The sequence below is a fragment of the Marmota monax genome, unplaced genomic scaffold (assembly GCF_021218885.2).
Source record: "Marmota monax isolate L192 unplaced genomic scaffold, Marmota_monax_Labrador192_F-V1.1 WCK01_AAM20220418_F8-fsc00015, whole genome shotgun sequence".
NCBI classification, from domain to species: Eukaryota; Metazoa; Chordata; class Mammalia; order Rodentia; family Sciuridae; genus Marmota; species Marmota monax.
Window position 1 is genome coordinate 26155935 of NW_026692194.1, and position 24519 is coordinate 26180453.

The 24519-nt window shown below is 39.0% G+C and overlaps 1 protein-coding gene across 4 annotated transcripts in view; it reads left to right on the forward strand.

Moving 5' to 3' along the window:
* Positions 1-23392, forward strand: part of Thumpd2 (THUMP domain containing 2) — a 49715-nt gene extending 26323 nt beyond the window's left edge. For 3 of the 4 annotated variants that reach the window (XM_046425382.2, XM_046425398.2, XM_058573620.1), the window contains 4 exons: positions 6124-6195; positions 6669-6783; positions 15986-16094; positions 22267-23392. In XM_046425382.2, the coding sequence (XP_046281338.1) occupies positions 6124-6195; positions 6669-6783; positions 15986-16094; positions 22267-22591 (621 nt within the window). In that variant the 3' untranslated portion in view covers positions 22592-23392. Of the gene's footprint in view, positions 1-6123; positions 6196-6668; positions 6784-15985; positions 16095-22266 lie in introns of those variants that run through there. The other variant, XM_046425404.1, reaches the window with a different exon arrangement.
* Positions 23393-24519: the final 1127 nt, after the last annotated feature.

The window sequence follows — 24519 nt, forward strand, 5'->3', positions numbered from 1 at the left end:
GGCTTATTGCTTCCTGCATTTCTAGGATTTCTGTTTGTTTGTTTTTTATAACCTCTATTTCCCTGTATAGTTGATCTTTTGCTTCTTGGATTTGTTTATGTTAAATTCATTGTTGAAGTGATCTTTCATTGTCTGATTTTGCTGTCTGATGTCTTCCTTGAGACTCCAGATCATCTGAAGCATGTATATCCTGAATTCTTTATCTGACATTCCATCTGCTGCAGCTATTACCTCTTCTAACGTTGAGTTGACCTGCAATGCTTGTGGTCCTTTCTTTCCTTGTCTCTTCATACTGTTCGCGTTCCTTTCTACTTGGTGAAACTGTTGTGCTATTGAATTTTCCCCCTATATATTTATATTGGTCTTGTATAGTTGCAAAGTCTCCCTCGAAGGCGCGGGCGGCGGCTCTGTCCCTCTGCGGGCCGCTAGGCTTGTTCTGTCGGTGGTCACAGTTCTGTCTACTTTGTAGGCGCAGGCAGCGGCACTGCCCCTCTGCAGGCGCCTGTGGCTGTACTGCCAGTGGGTCGCAGGTGCGCCTACCTTGCAGGCGCGGGGGGGGTGCGGCTCTACCCTTCCTCAGGCCACTGGGCCTGTTCTGTCTCTTGGTTGCAGGTCTGGCCTGTTCTAATGGTGGTCACAGTTCCCTCTACCTTGCCGGTGCAGGGGGAGGGGGCGGCTCTGCCTCTCAGCAGGTCACTGCTCCTCTTCTGCCGGTGGGTCGCAGGCCCGCCTACCTTGCAGGAGTGATTGGAAGCTCTGTCCCGCCGCGGGCCACTGGGCCTTTTCTGTCCGTGGTCACCGTTCCACCTACCTGGCAGGCGCGGGGGGTGGGGGGGCAGCTCTGCCCCTCAGCAGGCCGCTGGGCCTGCTCCGTGCGTGGTCACAGTTCCCTCTACTTTGCCGGCACAGTGGGAGGGGGCGGCTCAGCCTCTCAGCAGGCCACTGCTCCTCTTCTGCCGGTGGGTCGCAGGCCCGCCTACCTTGCAGGAGTGATTGGAAGCTCTGTCCCGCCGCGGGCCACTGGGCCTTTTCTGTCCGTGGTCACAGTTCCCCTACCTGGCAGGCGCGGGGGCTGGGGGGCGGCTCTGCCCCTCAGCAGGCCGCTGGGCCTGCTCTGTGCGTGGTTACAGTTCCCTCTACCTTGCCGGTGCAGGGGGAGGGGGCGGCTCTGCCCCTCAGCAGGCCGCTGGGCCTGCTCTGTGCGTGGTCACAGTTCCCTCTACTTTGCCGGAGCAGGGGGAGGGGGCGGCTCAGCCTCTCAGCAGGCTGCTGCTCCTCTTCTGCTGGTGGGTCGCAGGCCCGCCTACCTTGCAGGAGTGATTGGAAGCTCTGTGCCACCGCGGGCCACTGGGCCTTTTCTGTCGGTGGTCACCTGGCAGGCGCGGGGGGGTGGGGGGTGGCTCTGCCCCTCAGCAGGCCGCTGGGCCTGCTCTGTGCGTGGTCACAGTTCCCTCTACTTTGCCGGAGCAGGGGGAGGGGGCGGCTCAGCCTCTCAGCAGGCCGCTGCTCCTCTTCTGCTGGTGGGTCGCAGGCCCGCCTACCTTGCAGGAGTGATTGGAAGCTCTGTCCCGCCGCGGGCCACTGGGCCTTTTCTGTCCGTGGTCACAGTTCCACCTACCTGGCAGGTGCGGGGGGTGGGGGGCGGCTCTGCCCCTCAGCAGGCCGCTGGGCCTGCTCTGTGCGTGGTCACAGTTCCCTCTACCTTGCCGGTGCAGGGGGAGGGGGCGGCTCTGCCTCTCAGCAGGCCGCTGCTCCTCTTCTGCCGGTGGGTCGCAGGCCCGCCTACCTTGCAGGAGTGATTGGAAGCTCTGTCCCGCCGCGGGCCACTGGGCCTTTTCTGTCCGTGGTCACAGTTCCCCTACCTGGCAGGCGCGGGGGCTGGGGGGCGGCCTCTCTTACTTTCTTTATTCAAATCTTATGTGGTTCCTCTAGCTCTATTGCATTAAGAAGGGAACCACAGCCCCTTAGATCTCCTATTATTTTTCTTTGTTGACTTACTAGGGCCAAAGTATGTTTGCTAAAGTATTTTCAGTGGTTGGAATCCTGTAAATGGTATCACTGAGCATCTCTTGGTTCAGTAGATATGGAGTTAGAAGTAGAAGATGTACTTTCAGATTACCATGTTCCCAGAACCCATGCTTTTCTTTATTTGATTTAAATCTTGATCCCAAATTTCATTTAGGGTAAGGAAAGAAGAATGATTACAATTTATTGTTTTCTAAACTGTTAGTGGTTCCAACACTTTATATTTAAATATAAATTTATATAACCACCTACAAATTTGGAATGTTACTTTTATCTTAATACAAACATACATGTTTCAGAAAAATCAAAAACAAATGATCAAAAATATAAAAACATAATGCTTGATAAGAATTTTTCCTTACTGTCAGTTTGTCTTGCTTGTACCAAGAGTTAGAAATGTTCCTCCAAATGTCTCTCCTCACCAACAAAGGAGGTCTGAGAAAGCATGTAAGAAGTAAGAGGAAGCACAACTCAATACCAGCCTGATCCAGTGCCCCCTTGGAGCTTGTACCCAGATCAGTGCCCACCCAGCTCAGTCTTGGGTAGGCCAACGCAACTAAATATTTAATTTCAAAATAGGAATGTCAGGTATTTTTCACATTTCTCATAAGTGTTTCTCCTTTTTATATACCTTAACAAGTAAGGAAAATCAAGTTCTGTAAGTCTTGGTGGTTATTGTGAGCATCAGAAATACCCTGATTTGGGAGTATTCTGTGTCTACAAATGACATGAGTAGAAAAGATATTAACGTAAAATAAAGATACTTAAAGCTATCTTAGGTCAGATTACCTTATTGAACACAGACCTTGGAGGAGGAAGAACACAATGTCTGGCACATTTTAAGATCATAATTCATTCTCATCTTATTAATTTTAAATAAATTGCCATATAAATCATTATTTTGTTAACTTACTCCCCTTCCATATTATATTCTCCTTAGAATTTAGTGCCAGGGAAATGTTTCTCTCTCCTGAAGAATACTTTGCTTCTTTCCATTAGGTACCCTCTGACTCTGACCAATACCTGGCTGGTCCACTGAGGACTCTGCTTCCTCTATAGACACATCAAGTGATGGATGTTTTTTCTCCCACATCTGAGTACCACTAGGCCTGAAGGTGGGGTAGGTGTCCTGCTTGCTCCTTATCTCCCCTTTTGGATAATTGATTCCTCCCTTCTGCCCAGAGTCTCTCAGGGCCCTTGAAGCATATGCCTTTAGAGCATCCCAGTCATGTATAAGATCTCACTCCCTGTCATCTTTTAGAGTATAAACCATATTCCTGTCATAATTTGTGTGTGTGTGGTACTGAAGATCAAACTCAGAGCCTCCTGCATCTAGGCAAATACCCACTCTCCCACAGAGCTACATCCCCAGTCCTGTAATTCTTTATGATCTTCATAGCAAGTCGATAACCTGCCTCTTAGTTTTTTGGTTTCCCTTCCTCTAAGAATCTGCTCTAGGTGGATCTTAGGCCTTATCATACCCATAACAATATCCCTTCCAGATTTCCCAAACTCTTGTTTTTAGCCTGGCATGGTGATATGCATCTGTAATCCCAGCTTCTCAAGAGGCTGAGGCAGGAGGATCACTTGAGCCCAGGAATTCAAGGCCAGCCTGTGCAACATAGTAAGACCTGCTATGATTCTGCTTTTAACACCTTCTCTTTCCTGTTTGCTTCCACTGGTTCCCTAAGGATTTCACCAGGGACCTCCAGTCATTTGACCTACTATTTGTCACTCACCACCTGTCCTCATTCCCTCCTTTACAGCTTATATTCTATGCTCTGTCATTATAGTCATTATATATTATCTTATCCACACTTATAACTCTTCTTTTTTTTTTTTGTCTTTTTTTTTGTTGTTGTTGTTAGAGCATTATGGTTACACATAGTCATTGGGTTCATTCTGACAAAATCATACATACATGAACTTTGATTTACTCCATATTGGTCCCCATTTCCCCCACTTTCTCTCCCCTCCCTCTATTCTCCTCCCTTGACTCTACTGGTCTTTCTTTTGCTCCCCCACACACACTTTTCTACCCCCACACATATTTCCCCTTATTTTGCTCTAGCTTCCACATATGAAAAAAAACATTCAACCCTTGATTTTCTCAGTCAACTTATTTCACTTAGTACGAATTGTGCCACTATAAACATAGATGTGGCTGGATTGCTATAGTAGGCTAATTTTAGTTCTTTTGGATGAATAACAAGAAATTGGATAGCCAAGTTATATGGTGGTTCTATTCCTAGTAACTCTTCCTTCTTATTTAACTTAAATATTAGAATCAGGACAGAACTTCAGCATGTTCTGCTCACCAAATCTACCAGCATATCGTAATCTGTGCCCACACATTCTGCCTTGTTGTCATTATAGGAGTGAACTGTCTGTTTGACTCCAGTACTTGGGTACTGGATTCTGTTTCCTTTTGTGGACTGAGGATGTTTTTTTCTGTACTGGGGCAGTGGCATCAGCATGTACACTTGCTAAATATCTTGCAACTTAAAGGAACAAGAACTGTCTCCCAGACCCACATATTTCTTCAGCTACCACCCCCTTTCTCTGCCTCCTTTTATGTAAGGAAAAAAGTGTGCTGCCTCTGCTTCCTTTCTTCCCATTCTCTTGTGTACACCCACTTCCATCAGGCCTCCTCACCAGTATGCCACTGAACCTGCTCATCTTCTTTTAGAAAGTTACCATTGTCCTTGAAACAGATTTTTTCACTTTGTTTCAGAACCTCCACTCCAGGTTCCCCTCCTACATTCATATACAATGCTTCTCATTATGCAGATCTAGATCTTCATCTTCTAAACATCAGTATTTAAATCTCCAAGACCTAACATATAGTCTTCCCTTTTAACTTCCCTAGATGATCCCATCAGTTCCACTGTGTTAAATACCATTTATAAATGTAGACTGTTTTGTAAAAAGAGCACTCATATAGTCTGTTCCCAAATTAATATCTGTGACTTGAACCCTTAAACTCTAGATTCATACATCCACTGACTAGTTGATGTCTATACTTGAAGGTCTGAGAGGTTTCTCAAAATTAACATGTCTAGAGAAGTTTGCTCTTGTCTCCTCCAAATCTTTTCCTCCCCAATTCTTTTCCCGTCTCGGTAACAGGCAGCTATTCTCCACTGCTCAACTGAAAAAGGTTGAGTCATTCCATACTGTTGTCTTTCTTTAATATTCCACATCTGATTCTTCCTTATGGTACTACCTTTTAAAATATATTCAGAATCCAACTGCTTTTAATCCAGGCCACCATCGTCTCCTGCCTGGACTCCCTAACTAGTTTCTGGTTAGCACTCTTAGCACTCTATGGTCTGTGGTTGGCAGAACAGACAGATGATCCCCTTGAAATATCCTGTCTCCTAATATCATGTGACTCCTTTACTCAGACCCTCTACTAGTTGCTCATCCTTAAAAATAGAACTAGAATCCTTACAGTACCTACTAGATCTGACATGATGTGATCTCCAGAGTGGGGAGTGATGAGTTGTTCCTCCAATTTCCTATTCTCCTCCTAAGTACAGATAAGATTGCTTTCATGGATCCTTGAAACCATGTGTCCATTGACTTTAGCCATTTAAGTGCTAGTGGAAATGATGTGGCACCTTTTGGCACAATTTGTCATGCTTTCCCTCCCTCTGCCATGGTGCTGGCAGTATTCTGAGGGTGACTGCTTTCTCAGCCTAGGTTCCAGAGTGAGGAGCAGAGGCCCTGGGTATCCTAATGCAGGTGTGTAGTATGAGCTAGATGTTGGTTTAGACCTCTGAGGTTTGGGGGTTGTCGTACCTGCAGCATACCCCATCCAGCTCTCCTGGATGGCATCCCCTGGCTACCTCCCTGATGATATCGCCATCTTTTTCCTCTCTCTCATTTTGCTTTGGCCACAGGGGCCTCCCTCCGAATCTTCAAACATGGCAAACACATTCCTGCTTTAAGGTTTTAACTACCTGAAATGCCTATTAAAAGTATAAAAAGGAATCTTTACTCCTGAAATATGGACTCTCCAGGTTGGAAGAAGACTTGTTTTATGGTAGACCTATTATGGTAGATTTAATAATACCTAATTTGTATTTCTGTTTATAGCCTGGTGCATTTGTTTTAGATCCAATGTGCGGACTTGGAACAATACTTTTGGAAGCTGCTAAAGAATGGCCAGTAAGTTGTAAAGTTTGGTGTAAACTAAGTAATGTATTTACTTTAATCAGCATGTGTGATCTCTTGCCAGTTATTTACAAGTAGATTGTTTAGGGATTATTTTTATTATATGAGTACAATTCCCTATTATTAAAATCGATTCTGAAGAGTTGATTAAATTGTTGTGTTACTTCTTTTCTCTGTGACAGGATTCCAATAATTACTCATGGGGATTAGATTATATTAATCCTCAAAGTGTTTAGACATTTGTAATGGTAAAACATTAATAGATTTTAAAATTTTAATAAAAACTTTTAATTTTTAATTTATATAGTATTCTTATAAAAGAACACTATAAATTTTGTTATAACTTGAATTTTTTTAATTATTGATTTAATTTTCACCATTTGAGAAAACACAAGATGTCCTTAACTACTGAAATATCTAACAGTTGTATTTATACTGAAAACATACATGACTTTCTTTCCCCATAGAGTGCGTACTATATGGGTGCTGATGTCAGCGACTCACAGTTACTTGGCGCATGTGACAATCTGAAAGCTGCAGGCCTTAAGGATAAAATTGAGTTGCTTAAAGTCTCTGTTATAGGTAAGATAATAAAAGCAAGATCATTTTTCTATATATAAAGGCTTAATTTCTGTACCTTATAATATATCTATGGGGCTAAAACTCAGATTACTTCCAGAATTGTAACTTTTTAATTTTTCAAAAGGTTTATGATTGAGAAGCAACATTTAAAACATTAGCATTTAAGTAAAAGTATGCCTTTTCAAGTGGTATTTGTTGCATCTCAATTATTCTTATTTCATAATCTGGGACCAGATAATATAGGCATTAGACAGCAGTATAATAGTATAATAGTAATAATTTTAATTTCTTTCAGATAAACTATATGAACTGTTCTGAATTATTTTTCCTTCTTCCTACCTCACATTAGATAGTACCCCTGATATATACAGGAATAAGTAACTACCTGTCACAGTTTGCAAAACTAGTACTTTCAAGAAGCCAGGAAGGCCTGGGGCAAATCTGGACCCTGGACCATTGGTCACCTGTGAGATAGAGAAACAATTGCTGCCTCTTTACTGATATGATATCAGCAGTGACAAACTTGATTGGGAATCAGATCTGTAGAGTCCTGTCAAAATAACGTTTCTCTAATATCCATGGTATTCAGATTATTATAAAGTAACCTCACGTTTCTTATTTCTTCTGTTTCTTTAACACACCTCTCTTTAAAAATGTCATGTTTCATTTCCAGCTAAGGAATTTGAGTTTTCTTGGCACTGGATAGGTATCAAGCCTATAGTCAAGAGGAACAAAATATCATTTAAAATTTTTTGTTAAAATAGAAAAGTAGGAAAGATGAGTATCAACAGAACAAAACATGAGGATAACTTCTGTGTAAAAGCATAATAAAGCAGCCAGGGTCATTGAGATCTCACAGTTGATTGTGGCCAGTGACTGCATTTTAGCCATTCTGCCAATAGTCCAGTAGGACTCTGTGCATAAGACACAAGTTTCCAAAGTAAACTAAGAGACGATCAGACTGAAATCAGCTATCATAGACCCTAATTTCCTTATAAATGTTTCTGAGACCTTTAAGGAAACTGGAATCATTTCATCAGCTGATCCAGAGCAGTGGTTTGGAACCTTTACATTTGCCAGAGCACCCTGTAGGCATGAGGAAAGGAACATAGAGCTGCCTACCAGACCCCCACCACACCCCTTCACTTTTATCTGTTTTCATTTTGGAGGCATTTCCCATGAAGTGTTACTTTAAGGAAAAAAAAAAAAAAAGCAAAGACACTCCACTGTTTTTAAAACAAAAGGAGTTCTCTGTGGCATCAGGTAACCAAACAAATCCTAGTTTTTGAAAGTATCCCTCTAACTCCCATGGTAAGAATAGACTAGTGGAGCAAGGGTGGAAGCAAAGACTGTTGCAGTAGTCCAGTAAGAAAAGATGGTGGCTTGGGCCGAATTGGAGTACCTGAAGGTGATGGAAAAGAGGTCAAGTATTTATCTTTGAAAGTAGATCAAACAGGATTTGTTGTTGGATTGGGCAATGGAGTGTGAGAGCAAGAATGAGAATAACAACTGAAAGCAGCCAGAGGGTGCAGGGAAGCCTGAAGGAAGAACAAGTTAAGAGTTTTGAACCTTTTCAGTTTTACATGATTATCAGATACCGTGTAGAGAAGATGTCAGGTTAGTAGCCCAGCATGCAAATCTGGAGTTGGAGAGTACAGATAACATTTAAATCCATGAGATCATTTAGGGAGTGAGTATAAACAGTGAAAGGAAAGAACTGCGCTCTTGAGCACATTCAGATGCTTTGAGTGCTAGAACTGAGTATCTAGTAGAGGAATAGCCAATGATGTGAGAGGATCCAGGGAAGAGAGAGGGTAACCAGCTGTGGGACCCACTGCCAGTCGGTGAAGTAAACTGAGGCCAAGGGTTGTTTCTGTGGAGCAGCAAGAACATAGGCCTGCCTGGAGTGGGCATGAGAGGTGGGAGAGAAGAACTTAGAGATGGCTAGTTGAATTTCTGTGGGTTTTTTTGTTTTGTTTTGTTTTGTTTTTTTCTGTACTGGGGATTGAACCCAGGACCTCGAGCATGCAAGGCAAATCACAGAGCCCCCATGAGGGCTAGTTTAGATCATTCTCAGGAGCACTTTGGTTGGTAAGGAGAGCAGAGAATGGGGTAGTAACTGAAAGGAAGAATACTGGGAATCAAACAGAGTGTGTTTGTTAGTTTGTTTTCAGTGCTGGGGATCAAACCTATGGCCTTGCACATGCCAGGCAGGTGCTCTGCCACTAAGCTACATCCCCAACCTTAAATGAGAATTTTTTTAGAAGATAGAAATCAGAATTAATTTTAGGTACAATGTGTTTGTATGTCAAAAATCAATGATAAAATAAAGAGGAAGAATATAGCATTGCAGAAGAGAAAAAAAATTGCTCATTTACCATCCTTGAGGCGCCTGAGAAGGGAGGTATCCCAGTGCACAAGTGGTGGTACATGCACTCCTAGGACAAGAGAAGGCAGAGAGGAGGACAGTAGAGTTGTGATGGGTCACACCAAACTAGCAGCAGAGGTTAGTGCACGTTTCCAGAAGCCTTTGTTGATGTGTCACTATTTTTAGTACAGTTTTTAAAACTTTGCAAATTTAGTTTGTTTAAGTGCCTTTCTTTGACTGTTACTGAGTTGAATGTTTTTCATGTAATGTCATTTATAGATTTTTCTTTTGTGAATTACTTGTTTTTAGAATGGCTTTCAGGAAGAAAGACTAAAGCATCTATTGTAAGCTGTTTTATCATCATAGACTTTAATGGTGAATTTCAGTCTGGGGATCTGTAGATCTTACTAAGAGAGCCAGTATTAACTCTTTAATTATCAGCCCTCTGTTTCATATCTCTATGTTAGAGGTGGATATTCTAACTAAATTATTTTTTCTTTAACGGTTCTCATCATAAGTACAATTTAGAATGCTGAGACCCATGAATCCCTTTTTAACACTGACAGATTTCAGGATCTCACACCTATTGACTGTTGTAACTAAGAACATGTGTGAATTCTGGCTTTATTGTTGTTTCTTTTCTGTGTGGCCTTCTGAGAAATCTGAACCTCTCTGTATTCTTTGTATTTACAAGATGACGATAATAATACCTACTTTCTGAGGCTTTGGTGAGCATTTATACATTAATCCATATGGCATAGTGCCTAATACATATTGTGAATTAAAGACCTCTGTATGTGTGGTTATGTCTAAGACATATGGAAATGTGCACTAACCTCTGCTGCTAGTTTGTGACCTTTCTCAAAACTACTGTCCTCCCGTCTGCCTTCTCCAGTCCCAGAGCATGTCTCACCACTTGTGCACTGAGATACTTCCCTTCTCATGTGCCTCAAGTATAGCAAATGAGCAATTTTTCTGTTCTCCTGCAACATTATATTCTTCTTTTTTATTTGATCACTGATTTTGACATACAAACACATTATACCTAAAACACCCATCATTATTTATGTTTCTACACAATCTCATTCTCTCTATTGTGCTTTAATGACTTTATTTTTTTCTACTTTTTAAAGTAATATTCACTTTGTTTTATAACTCTGTACTACTATTAAAAAAAAGAAATTGTGTGTATTTATTCCTGAGTTTTAATCATCATGGCAGTTAAGAATCAAATGAATATTATGTTATAAGTTATCTTAGGAAATGACAGTTAATCACTGTTTGGGTTTTAATCTATGGATATATGTACATTCTCAATATAAGATGAAAGCTGTAACAATCAGATTTGAGCCAGAGAAACACATTTATGATTTAGTTAAAATATGAACAGCATAGGTAGGAGCTGGGCACAGTGGTACATGCCAATAATCCCAGGAGCTCTGAAGGCTGAGGCAGGAGGATTGTGAGTTCAAAACCAGCCTCAGCAAAAGCAAGGTGCTAAGTAACTCAGTGAGACCCTGTCTCTAAATAAAATACAAAATAGGGCTGGGGATGTGGCTCAGTAGTCAAGTGCCCTTGAGTGCAATCCCCCGTACAAAAAAAAAATAAAATAAAATAAGATATGTAGGTAAAAAGGAATGTTTTCAGCATTCCCGATTAGACATTCTACAGGCTGTCACATGTCACATCAGTGGTAGAGTATAAAACAACAAGATTATTGCAACTACTGTACTTTGTTCTCAGGTGGCGTTTATTGCCAGTAGTAGGATGGGCTTTTTCCACCACATCTGTCCATGCACCAGGCATGGTTACATTTTCCTTCATGCTAGTGCATTTTCCTGCTGCTCATCCTGCCCACACTGCCTTGGCCCCTACTCTTTCAGCACAGCATCTCGTGGCCCATGCCGTCTTCTACAAGATTTGTGAAGCTGCCCGACTACCTGATTTGGAGAGTCAGGGAAAGTGGAACCTGATTGTTGGGTTGTCCATGAAGTATGTGTAGGAAATAGGGGAAAGAAGCTCACCACCTAGAGAGTGTCCTGGCAGCAAAGATCTTTTCCTTTGTTGTGCTCTACTGTTATTGTGTGTATTGGATGATCATATGGTATCATTTTATTGTTCAGTAGCACTTCTGTTTTATAATAAACTTTTTTAGCAGCAATAAATTTTTTAAACATGCATTTTAAATTAAAAAGTACTGAGTTTCCATTTCTCAAGAAAGGTAATGATGAACACATAACTTGAGTAAAATGTCTGTTGACATTTACCATCTACTATGAGGGCCCAAATGAAAGAAATCTATGTATGGCAGCATCTAGCATTTACTTCAAAACCTAGCAGTTATTTTAAGGATACTTGGCCAAAGCCAATTATTTATCACATGAAGCTGAAGAAAATGCATTTAAGTATCACTCCATGAAGCATGACTTTTCATTTAGATTAAATGACTATTCTTCTAAATTAATTTTGCTCATATTCAATTCCAAGTTTTCTCATGCGCATAAGCAAAATGAAACTATGGCTATTGATATTTTAGCTCCACTAGAAGACCTTTGCAGACAAATATTGCCAGTTTTGTAGCAACATCTTTGGATGCTTCCAAATAAAATCAAATTAAGCCAATTCCAGTAGTAGTTCAGCTTTTTCCCCCCTAATTCTTGGAAATGTAGATTTTTCCTTGTGAAAAATGAAACATCCTTGTAAATGTTACCATAAATTTAGTTCAGCATTGCATGTGTCTCCACTTATGCATTAATTTGGTAGACCAACACAGGAGAAAAATTCATATCTTGCTAAAACCTACGGAGTAAAGTACCTGAAATTTAACATGGTACCATATAACTCGTAATTACCTCTGGTTTGCAGCCTTCTGTCAATTGATATAGTTTTTAAAATAATCAGCACTTTATTTTTTAAACATACACAGAGTAATTGACTGCAAGCTATTTGCAATGAAGTTTTGCTTGAATGCAAAACTATACTGCAGTGTAGTGATACACTTTCTCTCTGTCATTAGTTGGATTTAAAATTTGAAGCTTTTGAAGAACTACTTTGTAAAGCAGTCCTACGGTAGTGCTATAGGCTTTGCTTAAAAGATAAACAAGTTGCCTAATTTTGTTTTCATTTTGTTCAAAATCCATTGGTGATCTGTAATCAAAGATTTCAGCAAATGGACTAACAGAACTGTTGCTTTTGAATTTTTTTGTGAATTTCAGTTATTAAAAACAAAGTTGGCAACAGGAAGACATTTAAATCTATCTCTAAAAACACCAAGAAAGACATGAACACATTATTTCAAGCTCAGTAATCTTCGAGATTTAATTCTCAAATTCTGTAAATGTACTTTGGATATATTGTGGGAAGAATCTCTTGATGACTTTCATCATTTTAATTAGACATCTGTGTCTTCTAAAATGGAATGGAATGAAATTGAGAAGGCCTTAATTTTGCAGTATCTAAATTTGGCAAAACAAAAGAATAGTAGAGTCAACTTGAATTTTGTGTTGTGGAAATATTTGTCAAAGGCATTCTGGAAGGACTGTGAACTGGAGAACTGAAATCTTTACCTTATCTATATGAAAAAAAAATAGAATTGAGAAGAGTCAAGAGTATCTTCCATTTTGCAAAATTTGCTCTGATCTCTAGAGTTACTTTAGCACATGTAAACAAAGTATTTCCTCAGATAAACATATTGTAATTTAAGAGAAGTTTTTAAACATGAAAGTGAAGCTTTGAAGATCACAGGCATTTTATTAAAAAGGCAACTTAAAGTTCCTATTTTTAAAAACACTGTATTCTTCAGAAAAATACCAGTGACGACATGGGATTAGAGACTAATACATGTACGAAGCTGGTCAGTGTGTGGGTGAATATATACCACAACTATTTTGCCTATTACTATTTTAAAAGTTCATGGATCCTTATTTTTAGGTTCCCCATATTAAACCAATAGTAAGTATTTTGTAAGTATAAACTTTTCTTTCTAGCATCCTCATTCTTGGCAGTGTTCCTGACTGTACTATTGTATGGCAACCAATCCACATGCCACACTATATGGTGCTTATTTAATTATTATAGACTTCTGGATCAAGATGGCAGATTAAAATTTCAGTGAAGGATTTGCATTCTCTTACACTTAATTGAAATGAGAAAAAAGAATAATAAAGATAAAGGAAAAAATCTATCAGCAGCAACTAAAGAAGGGAAAATGATCTAATGCAGTGAACTTAATTTTATTTTGGCCACAATGGAAATAAGCAAAGTTATAGAGCAATTGCCAATAGAATAGTGTTTATTTATAATGTTCTGAGATCCCTATTTATAAGGTTACTGAAGCAGAATGTGATGCAGAAATATTATACATAACTAAAATGTTATTTTTGAGGAGACATTTTCAATATGAAACAGTTCAGGCAACATTTCAGTAGTAGGCTTTTGGCAGGGGGAATTTTTAATAAAATCCAGACATTTAAGAGATGAATCAGCAGAGGAACAGAGATTGAATTAATTTAAATATAGAACTAATTTTAAATAACTATGGGAATTATTGTTATGTGACAGACATCAAAGTAATAAACCTGGACACTGGAAAGAATAACAAACAGCAGAAAGTATAGGAAGGAAAGTAGGAAGAAGAATGTAATCAATTCTATAAAAGCCCTCAAACAACCTAGTCTTTGTTAAGTATATACATAAAAAAGATACCTGGAAGGCCCATAAAACCTTCTGAAAGAAAATACCTGGGTGCCATAATGAGTTTTAGGCAATTTTTACCCACTTTTTTCTCAGAAAAGGGGAAAATGGGGCAGTTCTTTTATTCAAAGCAACTAGTATTTTAAAACTATTTTTTTCATGTTCTTCAATCATCCTGAAGAGATGTTTTAAAAAAAATGATATTTGCTTGTTTTGAGCTATTTCTATTTTAGTCTTATCTCTTTAGTTACAGGCATACTCATAGCCAGTTTAAAGTATTTAATAATTAAAAAGTCTTTACTCTGTATTTAGTCCTACAGGTTAGGTGCTCACAGTTTTAGAAGTTTTTTGAACTCTTTGAAGGATTCTGGCCCACTGGGCTCCACCTGACTGTCATCTCCTATAGACATCAGAGAGGACACTGTAAATAATAATTTAAAAATAGCTAGTATTCATGGAGTGCTCACCATGTGCCAGGCACTGTTCTAAATGTTTTCCCCCATTTATTAACTTCTAAGGTAGGCACTGCCATTCCATTTTACAATGAGGAAACTGAAGCAGTAGCCTCCCAGAGTCCCATAGGTAACTAGTCTCAGAGCCAAACACAGCAGGCTGTCAGCCTGCACTGCACACCACAGCAACGGAAGTTCAGATTATTTCGTCCTTGGATGGAAGATGTCACTGCTTAATTCTGGAACTTTTTAAAAAATTAGTCTTGTCTACCTATGTGAATTTTATTCCTTCTAAAGTTATTTATAAATCAGTTTAGCAAATTATATAATATAGAAAAAATGGAGAACAACCAGAACTAAAAAAAGAAGAAGAAGATTACCAAACCTGGACAAACTGGGCAACTAATAAACTAATTTACGGGTAGGTGCTGTGTGTGTATCAGGCAGAAGAAAGACTTGTAATTAAGCAAAGTTGAATATGTCTTGTATTTCCTCATATGTAAAACATTTGATCACTGTGATTTCCTTCGTTATTTATTGTCTTTAGTCATTTTGCAAAAAGTATAGAAAGGCTGAAATGGATGTGTTCAGTATCAGCACCCTAAAACACAGCACATGAAGTGAAACATACCTTGGGTGGGCTTTGGCTTATGATAGAATGCTTACCTGGGATTTAATTCCTAGAACTGCAAAACAAACAAAAATGGAAAAAAAATAAAAGAATTCCTGCCTAGGTTTAAAAGATACTACTGCCTTTTTTCTAACACTCTGCTTTTCTGCTGCTCTCTCACAAGGTTTAGGATTAGGAGACAGCCAGCAAGTGGTCATTAGATTTTGCCAGATAAGAGGAATTTTTGTTTTGCTTTTAAATTTCCTGCCAACCAAAATTTATATGATATTTAACAAAGATTATTTAAACTTTATTGCATTTCTATAGGATTAGGTTGCATTTTTGCATTGAAATTTGAGAACCCTTCTACCTTATGCATACTTGATTGACTTGATGGGTGGGAAAGGGGAAGACACACACAGGAAACCTGGGTGCGAAGGTTGGGTATATTGCCTTATAGAAATGTAATGCTGAGAAGAAAATGTTAAGAGAAGCAGGAAATTTCAATTTAATGATCAGATACCGTATTTAGTTTTGTTTAGCGATGATATTCATGGTGTTGATTTTTGATCTTATAGCTTTTTCTCTAATCTTAGGGCTTTTATAGATATTTTTAACTTTTTAAGTTCCCCCTGAAAAATATAATGATAGTTGTGGATTCTCTCTTAGAAACTGAAACCTATCTTACAAAAATTTATATATAATAATGAAAGGGAAATAGAATATAATGTTGTAAAAACATTTTCTAGACAACATATTTCTTCCTGAATCCCACAACTGTCTGTGCATGTAATATGTCTAGAAAATTGAGTTTTTCTGGTTAATTTAAAATTCCACTAAACTTACATCATTTTATAACATTTGAAAACCCATTTTTTCAAAGGACAAAATACAGTAAATAACTATTAATCTTTAGATATTTAGAAAGCATTTTAAGATCATGTGGTTACCTCGAAGCAATATTACCAACCCTAAATTTTATTCAACATGCAAAACTAATTGTGTACTTCAGTTTTCTCATTATCTACATTACAATATTTGACCTTACTATAATAGGATTCTCTGATTTCTGTATTTCAGAATTGCCACTGCCTTCAGACAGTGTCGATATTATTATTTCTGACATTCCATTTGGAAAAAAGTTTAAATTAGGAAAAGACATCAAAAGCATTCTACAGGAAATGGAAAGGTGAGTTGTTGAATTTATTTTCATAATTTTTTAGCTTCTGGGCATTAAACCAAAATATATCATTGCTCTTAACATCTGATTGCATTATTTTTCCCAGATTTTTATGGTTTAATTTCTTAAGATTTCAAGTCAGAAGTTTATAATTGAAATAAATGTTATTCCATATCATCTTGTACTGTAAATTTTATTCAGAAAAAAATTTTTTTTCTATTTCATTCACTGGGCTACATAATTTACATATATGTTTCTAATCCTCACAAAAACCAACACTGTACAGATGAGAAACTGAATCCCAGAAAGTTGAACTTCCTCATGATCACAATTGATGCTAAAACAACTTAAAGGAATCCTGTCACAAGAAACAGGGAACAAGGCCAGCATTGGCTGTGAAATGAAAGTGCAGCACAGGACATTGTTCATCTCAGGGCTTCTAATTTGACATCAGGGAATATAATTTAATAGAGGGGTTCAAATAGTGAGACCTAGATATGTATTTTTCTCATTATTTAAGTTGGTAAAGGAGTGAACCTAGAATGCTACAGGAATGAATAGACACCAAAAAAGATCAATTCATGTTAAGTTGTTTCATATGCGCTTTTATTTGATATACTAGGTTAACATAAATGTCGTAATCTACCATGTGAATAATGTGTCACATATTCTTAAAAAATGCACACATATTGGAGAAACTTCAGTGTCAAGGATGACAGTACACAAAATTAAAGCTTGACTCAAAGTCTAAGCCCAAGTCAGAGCCATCTCACTGTGTCTTGTAAGTTGGGTGCTTCACACTTCTTTTTGAATTGTCTTATTTCTAAGCCACTTCCCCTCCTGCCCAGTTACCTAACTTTTAGGGACCTTTCTTTCTGAGCACCAACTCTTAATTCAGACATCTCCTGAAACCCATATACTCCCTGCTTCCTAGTATCACATTCCCCTACAGTTTCACATTGCATATTTTGCATTTTAAAATCATTGCAGAACTTTTTTTTTTTTTTAATATTTATGCCCCACTTTCCCAGCTACCCTCTACCAAGGCTCTAATTTAACTGATCTGAAGTAGGACCTGGATGTCAGTACTTCTTTCTTTCTTTTTTTTAAAATTTATTTATATATGACAGTGGAATGCATTACAATTCTTATTACACATATAGAGCACAATTTTTCATATCTCTGGTTGTATACATAGTATATTCACACCAATTTGTGTCTTCATACCTGTACTTTGGATAATAATGATCATCACATTCCACCATCATTAATTACCCCATGACCCTTCCCTTCCCCTCCAACCCCTCTGCCCTATCTAGAGTTTGTCTATTCCTCCCATGCTCCCTCTCCCTATCCCACTATGAATCAGCCTCCTTATATTAAAGAAAACATTCGGCATTTGGTTTTTTGGGATTAGCTAACTTCACTTAGCATTATCTTCTCTAACTCCATTGGATGTGAGTACTTCTTAAAAACTCCTAGTATAATTGTTGTGCAAGCAGGATTAATAACTAAACCTTTGAGCCTAATAAGGTAATTCACCATTTATATCATTAACCGATTCACAGTGAGATATTAATATGTGATCAGTGACATGCATTTAACCTGGACCTTTTCAGAACAAAGATGACTCAACCTAATTCAAAATCTAGTGCTGCCTATTTTATGTATCTCCACAAGTCAGGAGTGAACGGGTAGGAATTTGAATAGACAGTCCTTTCAGCACTAGTAAATTATACCAGCCTGACATTATCTAGGCTGGTTTTTTATTTTATTCCAAGTAATTGAAAGTGAAATGATAGATTTGACTACCCTTTTACCATGGCAGTAAATTTTAATATTTACCTGAGAATCCAAAAGATGAATAGTCAAATTTCCTGCATAATTAGAGCACCTCCATAGGACCAGTTCAAAGTGTGTGCATTTGAATATAAGGGACTTTTCCATCTCCTGTACCCAGGCTTCCTTACCACCTGCCCCAACCTCTGTGATCTGACTTTCAACTTCTTGTGGTTTGAGGTTTGATACAGAAAAGACAGGATGCTAGGGTTAAGAGAACAGGCTTTGGAGCCAGGCTGCCTGGGTTCTAGTATTGGCTCTAACTCCTCATAGTTCTTCAGTCATAGGCATACTGCCTGACTTCACACCTTGTGCATAATCTTTAAATCTTAACACCTACCTTGCAGCCTTGTTCAGAGGATTCAGTAGATTTAAAGCTTTTAGAACAATGCTGGGCACCTAGAAAATGCTCAGTATCCGTTAGCTCTTGCCTGATTTTTTTAGTGTAAACTACTTCAGATCCTTTGGGAAGGAAGTGGTGATACATATAAAAATTTAAGTACACATAACCTCTTCCAGTGATTTACTGATGATTTAGGCCTTATATAAGAATTGAAAGAGATGGGGAGTTTTATTAATAAAAAGAAGAAAAAATTACAAGAGGTCAGTAAACCTGTTCATAATAAGCAGTGGAAATAGCTGATCCTATATATAGTATCGTGCATGCATCAGAATTAAAGTTTGTCAGACAAATGATTACTCTATTGACTTGAATTAGGCACTCTCAGCTCAATTATTTCCTCTTTTAATTCATTTAAATATCACCCATTTCATGAATACAGAGCATTTTGAGGAATTTAGGGAAGTTTAATATGGGTTTGCTTTCTAAATATAGCCATGTAAAATATATGAGCAAAATTAGAAATTCAGCTTGCTCAGCTTGAAGGTGGAGGCAGTCCTATGTGACAAAAAGACATGAGATGATCAGGGAAGAAGCAAAATTTCAGTGAATTTAGAAGTTGAGAGAGAATAAAAAGAGACCACAGATGTTTGGTGAATGTTTGAGTGAATACTGAAGGAAAGGTGTTTTCAAGGACTGTGAGTAGAGCAGACCGCCTGGAGCAGAGGACTTAGTACGTGGGTAAGACCTACTATATTTCATGGTCAAATAATTTAGAATTATTCATGTCATCTACTCTGGTCTTGCAGGTCTCTCTTTTATCTTGTTTGATACAGAGTGTTCCTAACTTATGAACCACAAAATTTCTTTTCAAGAAATAATCAAATACCCCATATGCTAGTGTTCAAAGGGATACAGTTTGGGAAATATTGCTTTGTAATTTTTTAATAGCTTTCTTAGTGAGAAATTATATGTAAATGAAAATATGCCTACAAAATGTTAAATTTCCATGTGAGTTTTACTTTCTTATTGCCTCCATTATTTAAAAAAAAATTATAGTAAATAAGTTGGTGATAGGCATCTTGCCTTGTACTTCGGTATAAATAGATACTTGTTAAGTAGAATCATTGTTAATTTACTGTATCTTGCTTTTTTCCCACTCAGCAGTATGTCATGAATCTCCTTTATGATCAGTTGTATTGTACATTATAATTTCCAATAATTGCCACAGTATTATATGTGTTACCATTATGTAACCAATACTTATGGATGTAGGTAATCCTCAATTTTTTTATTTTAATAAAGAACAATGCCTTGAACATTTTTACAGTTTTTCAAACTTACTATATGATCAAGTTGCTTAAAACCAGTATCTTAGTTTCTTCATGTTTAAAATTACAATGCTAACCAGCCATACATAAAAGGACAAATCAGAGTGTTAAATAATATGTAATACAAAATATTTTAAATGGTGCCTAGTACATGATAAGTGCTCAATAAATATTTGCTATCATCACATTATCAATATTATTCTACTACTGCTGTTATATCTTCTTAGAATAATTTCTTAGAAGTGAAATAGATGGATAAAGGTTATGTACATTTTTTTATTTTTGATACATTATTGATAGTTACTGTTCCAAAACATTTCCCTCTTTAAGAGTACTCATTTTCTCATAATCTCAATTGTTTATTTTCATCTTTGTTAATATAGTGGGTAGAAGGGTTATATCTCATGTATTATTTTAATTGTAATGTATGTGTTTAGAGACATTTGTATATTTTCTTGCTTGTGTCCCATGGTATACAACTGCATCTGTCTTCATCCCACCTCCTTGTCTCAGGAGAAGTCTCTCTTCTGGCCAGGGTATCCTGCTCATTCCCTCCTCCTCAAGGATAGCACTCTGCCCACTTCTCATTCCTACCTTCAGCTTAATTTTCTCCTCATTTTTTTCCCAGAGAATCGGCCATTTTTCCCCATATACTTTGTGAGTATTTACACAGTTCATCACTGCACGAGGTCCTGAGGATAGATACAGGCATCGACTAGGACAGAACAGGCCCCAGACCACCTTGTATGGGAAGATGGATTGTTAATGAGTTGACACACAGGGTCATTCCAGATCATAAGTCAAATAAAATAGGATATTTTGCTGGAGAGTAAGAGAAGAGTAGTAGCTACCAGAGACAGGTAGAAAGTCAGAAAGATTGCTCCATAGAGGTGACATTTGAACTCTGGGACTTTAATGAGAAAGCACGCAAGGGATGAGAGTTAAATGTACAGCAAACAGCAGAACCAGCAGTGCCAAGGCGAGCAGCAGGCTGGTAAGGTCGAGCAGCTGAAGGAAGGTCACTGCGGAGGGAGGCAGGCAGGCAGCAGCCGTAGGTGAGGTCAGTTGTGGAGGGAGATTGAACTGACTGAAGGGCCATAGAGCAGCTGGAGAGTTAGCAAGCATTCGCATCTGTCTTCTGTGTGGAAACTGGGAAGGAGAGTGGGAGGGTACTAAGAATGGAAATAAGGCCTGTCTATCAGGAGATTGTTACTAAGTCCAGACAGAATATGAATATGCAGATGAACATGTGAAACAGTGTGGAGACAGAATTATCTGGGTTTCCTGATGGAATCGATGAAAGAAAGCTCCCTTCGCGCTTCAGTCTTTCCCTGTGACCCTTGGTCCTCTAGCTTCCTTACCTGTATAACTAAATTTCTTGAACAGTCCATACTTGATATCTCTGCTTCCTCACCTCCCATCCTCACTCAACCCCAGCAGACCCATGTCTATCTGCTCCTGTCCTCATCTAGGCTTGCTGTCCCCGGGTTGTCTGATGACATCTTATAATCCTGGTCCTTGTTAGTCCTGTAGCATTTGACACTGTGAGACCACCCACTTCTTGAAACTACGTCTTGGGCTTCCAGGACATCACAGTTGTCCAGATTGTTCTCTTATGGTATCTGTTCATTGTGCTCCTCTCCTCTGTCCTTCCTCAGACCTCCTATGTCTTCCTTAGTCTTTTTTTTCTCACTCTGTTGCCACCCAGATGACCCCCTCCACCCTATGGCTTTGTCTGCCTTTCACTAATGAAAGCTCTTGTCCCTCTACCTCAAGCCTGGTCTTTCTCGGTGCTTCTAAACTGAGTACCCTGCTATCTGGGAATCTGCACTGTGCGTTCCTCAGGCACTTTCCAAACTGAACTCTGCTCTTCCTACTCTTCCTCCTCTTAACCTCTGTTTTCCCCATAAGGCTGGTGGCTTTCAGTGACCCTCCACCTCATGCCTTCCTGCGTCTCACCTCTTCTGCCTCCAGCCACCTCCCTAGCTCCAGCCTACGACTTCCTGGATCAGTCCTGCTTGTCCTTCAACTCACCACACAGACATCTTACTACTGGGGAATTTTCCCCTCACCTGTGCCTGGATTGGGACCCACCTCGTGTGTTTCCAGGGCCTTTACATGTGCCTTCATGGTGGCCTTTATCACCCCCTGCACTCCTCACGTGCCTCTCCCCCAGTGCTCAGTAAATCTACACCTTGTCATGGTTCCACCTGAGGCTGTAAATGAATCCTCCTCAAAGGGCCATAGTCACGGTCTGCCCCGCTTTGTCTGAACTTCCCTTTGCCATCTCTTTGTTCATGTCCTAACTCCTCCCTGGTGACTTTCTCCTGCCATCATCCTCCTGCCTACTCAAATATGCTGATTCTGTAGACTCTGTCACTTGCCTTTTTCTCTGTACAATCATTTATTAGAATGTGACTACAAATTACTTTGAGGCTTGCCTTTTAAGTAGAGTAAAAATAGATAATTAAAGCAGATTTGTACTAGAGATTCAATAATTACTATAATGAATATGTATTATGGAAGATACTACCTAATTACCAAAAATCCTTGTATTTAAATAGAGAAAATTAAATTTCAAATTAAAAACAACTATTTTAAATAAAGCAGGATTGTTTGTTGTCTAAAAAGAAAGAAGTACTCATCCTAATTACCCCATTCTTTGTCACAGAGTGCTGCATGTTGGTGGAACCATTGTCTTGTTGCTTAATGAAGATCACCACAGGCTCCTTAAAGACTGCAGAGAGGGCAATAGCCCTCTCAACTCCAAGGGCAGCCACACCCATGAACCTGAAATTAAGAAATGCTTGAATCCTGAAGAAAACACTGGCACATCAGAGATGGTTCCATCTTCACATGAAACCAGTAACAACGCGTGCTTAAACAAAATGTCACCTTTTGGCTCTTTGGTGCCAGTGGAATACTACAAAGTTAGCTTAGGAAAAACAGAAGCATTCATATGCAAGTATAAGAAGTCACACAGTTCTGGACTGTAATGGGTTTGGGCTTGCTGCTAGCGAGCCAGGTGGAATCCTGTTTGTCCTGAGACTTTTTTTTTTTTTTTTTTTGGCACTGGGGATTGTACCCAGGACTGTCCCACCACTGAGCTACATTCTCAGCGCTTGCTATTTTTTAAATTGTGACACAGGAGACGGGAACTTACTCAGTTACATAGGCTGGCCTCGAACTTTGATCCTCCTGCCTCAGCCTCCTGAGTAGCTGCATACTATCTTAGACCACCACACTTGCTCTGAGATTCTTTATAGCACCCACAATTTCAAGTAAATAATCCCCTGAAGACAGGAGCTATGGTGAATTGGCACCCTCTCATTAAGAATTTCTGCTTTATGCTCCAAAGCATTCTACATTCTTGACAAAGAACAGTTATTGAATATTTTGGAAAAAAACTCATGTTCTAAGGTCTGTCAATATGAAAATCCTGTTCTGCCATGCACAGTTTATGAGCAGAGACTTCTCTTCCAAATAAATATTTCTAAGGGTTCACATGAATCCTTCAGTCAACACAAGGTTGAGAAATTTTAACTATCAGGTTGTAGAAACATAGAAACCTTTATGTGTAACTTCTTTTGATATTAAACTTGATTTTTTTTGAACCTGTAATTTTCTTCTCCATTGGAATGAAAATAATTTTTATTTGCAGTACATTTTATACAGCTCGTGATAAAAAATATCAGTGAAAATAATAACAACATGAATTAAGTCAGTAGCCTCCAACGTGATAGAAAATGAAGTTTACTTTTTCTTTCTGAACAACATTAATAAATTGCCCCCTTATATGTCTTGTGTTGATTCTGTGAGAAGAAGAAATAGGAAGTGGATGAAAATATAGCTCTGATTTTTTTTTCAACATCCTGATATAGTGGCTCAACTTTTTGTCTGACTTAATACCATTCAAACAACCTGTGTTTGGGAGATTTCCTACTATGTGAAGCCCCAAAATTTGCTTTCCAACCAGGGCATGGTCTGTCTTCCAGGCCAGTGTCAAGCTACATTACACGTGCAAGCTGTGGCATTTGTGCCTGTGAGCAGCAGAAAAGTAGTCACCAGAACATTCCTGTCCTGAAGCTTGCCTCTCTGGCCTTCCTAGAAGTTCTGAGAGCTACCAGCTACCTCAACTACATTCCTTTTTTGTTAAAATCGTGTAGATTTGTCTGTTAGCAACCAGAACTGTAACATAGAGATACTCTGAGGGGTTTCAAGCAACATGCCCCCAGACAGGTGATTCTGTTAGTAGTTATCTGGCTTGCTTAGGGTTAAGGAAGACTTAAGCTAGTATTCTAGAAAGTGTGTGGCATGTGATGATGGTAGAACAATTCATTATTCCTATGCTTATTCCACTGCCAAGAGAAGCATCAATAACCTGAGAAACATAAGCAGGATTGAGGGTGAACTATCTACTTTTAACAGAATTTGACAACTAGAAGAAAAAGATCAAGATTCCCGTAGTCCTTATTCCTTGGATTAATGCAATGGCCTCAGCTATGGGCGACTTTGCCCCAGGGAACATCTGACCATTTTGGCTGCTACATCTTGGAAGAAAGAGGGTTGGAATCTAATGAACTAAGGAAAACCAAGGACACTATTAAACATCCTACAGTGCACAGGACAGTCCTTCACAACAATGAATTAATTGGTTCAGAATGTTAGCAGTGATCAAGTTTTGAAACAGTGGCTTTGTTCATGATAGAACATGCCAGGAATATATATGTGTGTGTGTGTGTGTGTGTGTATTTTAGTTCTATGTGGTGCTGGGGATTGAACCCAGGGCCTCACAAATGCTAGGCAAATGCTCTACTACTGAGCTACAACCCCAGCCCAAGGAATTTCTTAATGATTATTCCAGAGAACCTCTATTTCTGGTAGCCATTGGACTGAGCTGAAAAAATGAACTCAAGACTTTGAT